The sequence below is a fragment of the Trichomycterus rosablanca genome, chromosome 20 (genome assembly GCF_030014385.1).
Source record: "Trichomycterus rosablanca isolate fTriRos1 chromosome 20, fTriRos1.hap1, whole genome shotgun sequence".
Classification (NCBI taxonomy): Eukaryota; Metazoa; Chordata; class Actinopteri; order Siluriformes; family Trichomycteridae; genus Trichomycterus; species Trichomycterus rosablanca.
This window is the reverse complement of record NC_086007.1, coordinates 735,001-742,500: the sequence shown is the minus strand read 5'-3', so window position 1 is coordinate 742,500 and position 7,500 is coordinate 735,001. Positions and strand designations below refer to the sequence as shown.

General features: G+C 47.3%; 1 protein-coding gene across 1 annotated transcript in view; it reads right to left on the bottom strand.

Moving 5' to 3' along the window:
* ppp2r3a (protein phosphatase 2, regulatory subunit B'', alpha) overlaps positions 1-7,500 on the bottom strand; it is a 67,582-nt gene that overhangs the window by 30,470 nt on the left and 29,612 nt on the right. The window contains exon 2 of the mRNA XM_063016214.1: positions 4,876-7,355. Coding sequence (XP_062872284.1) covers positions 4,876-6,924 — 2,049 coding nt within the window. The 5' untranslated portion in view covers positions 6,925-7,355. The remainder of the gene's footprint in view (positions 1-4,875; positions 7,356-7,500) is intronic.

The window sequence follows — 7,500 nt, the reverse complement described above, 5'->3', positions numbered from 1 at the left end:
TTATCGAAACACCTTTAAGCTTCCTGATTATCAGTTAATCGTCAACTGAACCGGTCAAATCTGGGGGCGGCACACTGGTGCGGTGGGTAGCACTGTCACCTCACAGCAAGAAGGGTCTGGGTTCGATTCCCTTCTGTGTGGAGACTGGATTCCTCACACAAGTCCAGAGACAGACGAGCAGTCAGGTTAAATGGAACTATTAGAAATTACCCAAAGTGTGTGTGTGTGTGTGTGTGTGTGTGTGTGTGTGTGTGTGTGTGTGTGTGTGTGTGTGATGGACTGGCGACTTGTCCGGGGGGGTTTCTTGCCTTTCGCCCAATGAATCAGACCCACTGCGACCCTGACCAGGTGGTAAAACAGACAACAAATGAACAAACTGGTCAAATTTGCATCCCTAGTTTCTAGTCTATAGGGAAAGCTGTAGCCTAGTGGTTAAGGTACTGGACTAGTAATCAGAAGGTCTCTGGTTCAAGCCCCACCACTGCCAGGTTGCTGCTGTTGGGCCCTTAACCCTCAATTGCTCAGACTGTATACTGTAACTGTATTGTAAGTCGCTTTGGATAACAGCGTCTGCTAAAATGCTGAAAATGTAAAATGTAGTTAAAAATTTTACAGTCCCAACTTTTTTGGAACGTGCTGCAGACGTGAATTTTATCATTTTATAATTTAAATGTATAAAACACAATCAAGTTTGTGCTGTTGTTTCGTTACAGGATTCGTGAACCAGGGCTGTTTTGTTTTTGTTTACATTTCGTGTCCCTGTCCCAAAACTTTTTTGGAACCGAGAACGTTCCCGCCTCGTCTGACGGGCCTCGTCTCAATTCCCACAGCTCACCACACGCTGCCCGTTCTCACTGCTGCGCTGCCCGAGGACAGGGACGTCGCCAACCCGAATTTAGTGCTGCGGACAGTTTACCACCACACACACATACACACACATACACACACACACACACACACACACACATACACACACACACACACTTACACACACACTGTGTGTTTACGTCTGTGATTGGCTACGCTGTTTTAATGAGCAGGACTCCGCCCCACACACGAGCTCCACTTTCCCCACGGCGTCACTCAGTCTCTCACCGAAATACCACAGTGGGGGAGGTGGGCTCGGGGTGAGGGGGGTATGAGGGGGTGTGAGGGGGGTGAGGGGTACCACACACATCACTGAATGACACACAGCAGAAGAAGCTGCCATCATCTCCCCCCCCCACACACACACACACACTCTCTCTTCATCTCACTGTGGCTCCACTGTTCTTCTCAGCTTCCAGTTCCAGTACCAAAGGTTCCAGTTCCAGTACCAAATGTTCTAGTTTTAGTACCAATGGTAACAGTTATGGTGATAAATGTTAGAGTTCCAGTACCAAAGGTTCCAGTTCAGTTCCAAAACCAAAGGTTCCAGTTCCAGCACTAAAGGTTCAAGTTCCAGAACTAAAGGTTCCAGTTGTAATACCAAAGGATCCATTTCCAAAACCAAAAGTTACAGTTCCAGAGGAGAAAGAACTACAGAACCAACAATTCATGGCCCAAAACTAAAGGTCCCAGTTACACCTACTGACACCAGTTTACCAGTACCAAATTCCTTCAGTTCCGGTACCAAATTCCTTCAGTTCCGGTACCAAATTCCTTCAGTTCCGGTACCAAATTCTCTCAGTTCTGGTACCAAATTATTTTAGGCCCTATGGTGTACTTATTGCCTCTGATGCCTCCTAACTGCACTCTGCTCGAAAACGATTACTGAATCACGTCGGTTCTGATGATCCGGGTGTTCCTAATAAACTGGTCGGTGAGTTTATATAAAACCAGTAAATTCTGCTCAGGGTTTCCATTCTGTAAACTCAGACACCCCCCCCCTCACCTCCCCCGCCCCTCCAAAATGGTACCTAGGGGACATGGCACGTAATAGCAGTGAGTAATAACACAGTTACCCCCCACCATCCAAAACGAGGGGGGGGGGGCGCCTGCTAAAAGGCTTCTGCTCCTGACAACTGTGAAGGTAAAATCAGAAATAGCAGCTCAGTGTGGAGAGTCCAGATCTATTTACATCCAACACTGGAGCATTCACCAGAGAGAACAAGAACAAGAAGAACGAGAAACAAGGAAAAAGAGAGAGAAATAAAGACAGGCAGAAAAAGAACAGAAAATAAAGAAAGAAAGAAAAGAACAAAAAAGAATAGAAAAGACAGACAGACAGAAAGAAAGAACAGAACAGAACAAAAAAAAGAACAAGAACAGAACAGAAGGAAAGAAAGAAAGAAAGAAAGAAAGAAAGAAAGAAAGAAAGAAAGAAAGAAAGAAAGAAAGAAAGAAAGAAAGAAAGAAAAGAACAAGAAAAGAACAAGAAAAGACAGACAGAAAGAAAGAAAGAAAGAAAGAAAGAAAGAAAGAAAGAAAGAAAGAAAGAAAGAAAGAAAGAAAGAACAAGAAAAGAACAAGAAAAGACAGACAGACAGAAAGAAAGAACAAGAACAGAACAGAACAAAAAAAGAACAAGAACAGAACAGAAGGAAAGAAAGAAAGAAAGAAAGAAAGAAAGAAAGAAAGAAAGAACAAGAAAAGAACAAGGAAAGACAGACAGAAAGAAAGAAAGAAAGAAAGAAAGAAAGAAAGAAAGAAAGAAAGAAAGAAAGAAAGAAAGAAAGAAAGAAAGAAAGAAAAAGAAAAATAAAGAAAAAAAGAACAAGAACAGAACAGCAGGAAAGAAAGGGAGAAAAAACAGAACAGAAAGAACAGAACAGAAAGAACAGAAAGAACAGAACAGAAAGAACAGAAAGAACAGAACAGAACAGAAAGAACAGAAAGAACAGAACAGAAAGAACAGAACAGAACAGAACAGAACAGAAAGAACAGAACAGAAAGAACAGAACAGAAGGAAAGAAAGAAAGAGAAGAGGAATGGAATAAAGGAAGGAAGAACAAGAAAAGAAAAAGGAAGACAATAAAGAAAGAGAGAAAGAGAGAAAGAGGAGTGAAGCTGTCAGGAGGGAGGCGACGCCCGCGGTTCAGTAACGTCGTGTCCAACGAGCTCGTGATCAGATAAACGCCGTCTCATCTCAGCGCTACAGACGAGGGTTTAAGTGCGTCCCAATATTTTTAGAAAGAGGAAAATCGATGCTGAGTGAGAGAGACGAGCTATTTCAGGGTTTTACTGGAACTGAACAAAAATACAACAGGAGCTGGAGGTCGGATCAATATAGCTGATCTAACACCAGCATTAAGGTCAGAAGTATGTGGACACCACTTCTAATGACTGAATGTATGTGTTTTAGCCACAACAATCACTAACAGGTGTAATAAATCAATCATATAAAAATAACGAGATGCTTTTAAGCTATAAAGACACGAAGCCCTGAGCTCAGCCCCACTCACCAGCTCTAAGATGAACCGGAACACCGACTGATCAATCAGCGCCCAGCCGTACAACATCAGAGCACAAATTCCCACACACAGACTCACTTCATAAGTCTAAGTCTTGTGAGAATCTTCTCAGAAAAGCGGCTGTTGTTCTATCACATTTGTTTTTAAAACGGGACGTCCAACAAGCTCACGGTCAGGCGTCCAAATACTTTTGGCTATATAGTGCCAGTAATAGCTTTATAAATTTTGACTGTTAATAAAAAAAAATGCCACCAGAGCCAGTTCATGCAGCATTACATCGTCCAGCAAAAAATATTAAAAACCCTTAAAAATAAAAAAAATCAACTAAAATAATAAACGAGTGCAAAATCACATAAAAATAAACGTAAAGAGCCGCTCAGGTGGCGCAGCGGTAAAACACGCTAGCACACCAGAGCTGGGATTTCGACTACATCGTATAGAATCTCGGCTCTGCCATCCGAACAACGTTGTTCATCCAGGGTGTGAAGCCGATAGGGAGCTCATAACTGATGCAATTACGACCCCTGCTGGCTGGTTGACGGCGTCTGCACAGAGTCCAGGAATAATGCTGATCAGGGTGTGGCTCTCTGTGCACAAGGCTGATCCGCATATGAACTCGCCTCGTGCAGGTGAAAAGATGCAGTCGGGTACTGATCACGTGTCGGAGGGTGTGTGTGTCAGTCTCGCTCTCCTCAGTCGGGGTGGTGGTCAGCACCAGTAGAGAGGAAGCGTAACGCAATCGGGTAAAAATTGGATGCAAGAAAAATCGGGAGAAAATAAATAAATGTACAAAATATATAAAATAATATCACATGAAAAAAAATCTTTTAAAAGCTTAAAAAAAGTATATCGGTACCTGTAGTTCCAGCGTTTCGCCTGTGGTGGCGCTGTTTCACAATCGTTTTTTTTTAGATGTGTTTGCATAGGTGTTTTTTTTGCAGTGTATTTTTTGTGGACGTCATCCATCAGGTACAAGTAAAAATCTTGAGCTATGGAAGGACTTCTTGTATTAGGAACGTTATGTGGTCGCGTACAGCGGTTTATAGGGGTCTAGGTCATTTTTAAGGAGCTAATTTGACTTACGTTGTGAGTCTCGGAACGGATTAACGACGTAAGCTGAGGTGTTTCTGCACTACAACAATCAAGGCTATTTAACAAAGCAAACAAATCCAAAATTTCGGTTCGACCACTTTGCGCTGATAGCTGGTTAAGCTAGGCTTTGATAGTCCTCATAGATGTTGAGCAAATCTTGGGAATGGAAGCAATGTAAAGCAGAAGATGGAAACACATATCAATCAAGGAACACAAACAACTAGGTCCAATCAACACTGGAAGTCTAGACTAGCTTGTGAGAATTCCATTTCGCTTTGAACCTAGCGGTGGATGCTACCTCGCAGCCCAACCATCATTGGTGTTGAGGTACCTTACAGACACTCTTACTGACTTATCGGTTCCTACATTCATCGCTCATGAGAGAACTTACCCTGATGACTTCAGGCGTCTGCTGGATGAGGATGCCGGACCCCGTGTCCCATCCAGCGGTGAAGGTGTTCAGGACCTTCGCAGGAGCCGCTGTAGGAGCAGTCACAGGTCCTGGTGCATCCAAAACCGAAGGTGTAGCTGGAGATGAAAGCGTTCCTGAAGGTGCCAGCGAGTTCATCGCATCAACTTCGGGTCCAGGAGTCGTTTTAGTCTTGGGAGTCGCCAGGGTGCCCTGGAGGAGGCGCATCACCTCACATTCTTTGGACTTCGGGGTTCCTGTTCCGGCACCACAGTCCACCAGCTCTTGAGCAAAGCTCTCGATGCTCTCCAGGATCCGGAGCAGAAAAGCACCGTCGTCCTCCTCGCCCGCCTCTTCGGTGCCACGATTCGCTGAACCGCCGGACGAGGTGGCGGAAGGACCTTTAGTCACGGAGGGGCTGACCTGGCGTGGGGTCTTCAGGTTGGCGTTTAAATGCTTCTGCTTGGGTGGTAGAGGAGGTTCCTTCTCCATGTTCTGAGAGAGACTCTCCAAGTCCATCAGTAGTTTCTCGATGTCGTCGTCGACTTCTTTGCTGATCTGCGATGGATTGGCGAACGTCTTTGCCCCCATGGTTGAAGGCAACAGGTAAGTCTGGTTTGAACCTCCGGGTTCATTCTTCGATCTGAATCCAGTTCCGTTCCTTCTGAGCTCAGGATCTGATGCTACTTCAGGTGCTTTGGAGAGCTGCCTGGATTCCAAAGCACCAAAACCTTGCTTCCTGTCCAGTGTGCGACCTATATCGCTATCTTCCTCGATGTACAGCGCCACCGTTGAAGAGTCTTTGGAGATGCTGTTGGTGGACGATGAGGCATCGCGGTGACCAGTGAAGACCGGCTGGTGAAGGTTGGATGGCGTGGTGCTGCTGGGGGAGGAGGACAGGTTGGAATACTGTAGTCCAGGAGAAGGTGAATGGCCTGGAACAGGTTTTAGACTTTCGGTAAGGTCTCGAGCACTTTCAGGAGCCTCCTTGGTCTGGACTTTTGTTGATGGAGGGTTTTGGACGACATCTTCGTATCGAGGAGGCTGCTCATGGCCGAAAGGAGAGAAATGACTTTGCTGGAGTCCATGGAGGCTGTTCACCAGTTCGGACAAATCGCTGTGCTCCTGTCGTCCTCCGAGACCGAGCTCCAGCTCCAGAGGCAGCCTCTTCAGGTAGCCGGACAGTCGGGCCATCATCGTCTTGTAGATGGCGTCTGGATTTCCGTAGTCGTCACCGTCGCCGGTCACCGACTTCTTCTTGATGCACTGCTTTATGATATCCGTGCATTTCTTTAGATCCTCCGAGCACTTGAGCAGGATGTCCAGGCAGGCTTTGATGTCCTCCCCGGAGGCATTGCTGTCCATCTTGGTCTTCTCCAGGATCCGAGCGATGAGGTTCTCCTCCGTCAGGCTGTTGAGGTAGGCCACTGCCGCGTTGTTGAGGTTCTGCTCCAGCGAGGCGCTCCGGTTCATCTTCTGCTCCTCTGGTGCGGCCTTCTGCGGAGGACAGTTCTCATCGTTCCCGAAGTGTCCGTAGATGATATCCAGGTCGGTGGATCTTCGGCTGAACGAGTCGGGCCTGACCTTCCGACCCTTCCTGAAGGTCACGTGACTGGACGAGTACTTGGCCTTCTCGAAGGAGAACTCCTTGGTCTTTCCGCTGGCTAGGTTGATGGCCTCGCCCGTGATGTCCTTCAGGCTGGTCGAGCTTTGGATCACCGAGCCTTTCTTCCCTCTCGCCGCCGTCTGGTGGAAGTCCTCGCAGAATCCGACGTGATTACATCCACCGTTCTCTAGGAGCTTGGCCGCGGGTTCCTGGTAGCCGACCGGGCGGTCCGGGTAAACCCGGGACGCGGGCGCATCCAAAAGTTCAGCACAGGTGCTGTGATGAGCCACGGTGCAGCAGAGTCCGTGTTTCATGGCTCCACACGGTCCGTTGCAGTAGTGAACGGTCTGTTGGACGCGATGGTCCACCGTCACGCTGTTATAATAGTTTATACTGCTGACCACGACCCGATAGTTCACCGCCATCTTATAATTAAATCATACAATACAAATAAACAACAGAAGAAGTAAAAACTGGAGCCGATCCGAGACCGGGGGAACAAAAGTCGCCTCGTCAGCAATCAAGAGCTTCCACCGAATTCCGCTGCCTGTGCAGATCTTTAAGCCGCAGAGGAAACCGTTCCCCTCCGAGCCGTTAGCTGAGCGCCATCTTTACGGAGGGTAATTACAGCGTTAGCGACAGGGCTATCCGTTCCTCGGCGAGAGGCCCCGTGGCCTAATGATAGGCCGAGACGCGGCGCTCCGGATCATCTCTCCACCAGGGAGAATGCAGAACTCCTGCTGAGACGTCCATCTCGATGTGTTTAACAGATGTTCCTCGCTTCCTCTCGTCCTCCCGCTTCTCCTCTCGGCTCTCCGTCCTCCTCCCGTCAGGGTCTCCGCCGCTCCAGAGGGACCTGAGGGTCGACAAGAAGAATAAATCAACTGGAGGGACATTAAGGACAGGTGGGACATCGGTGTGATCTTTTCAGATAGAGCAACAGCCGCTCTTCTGAGAAGTGTCTGTGTGTGGGAATTTGTGACAGCATTTGTGTGGCTGGG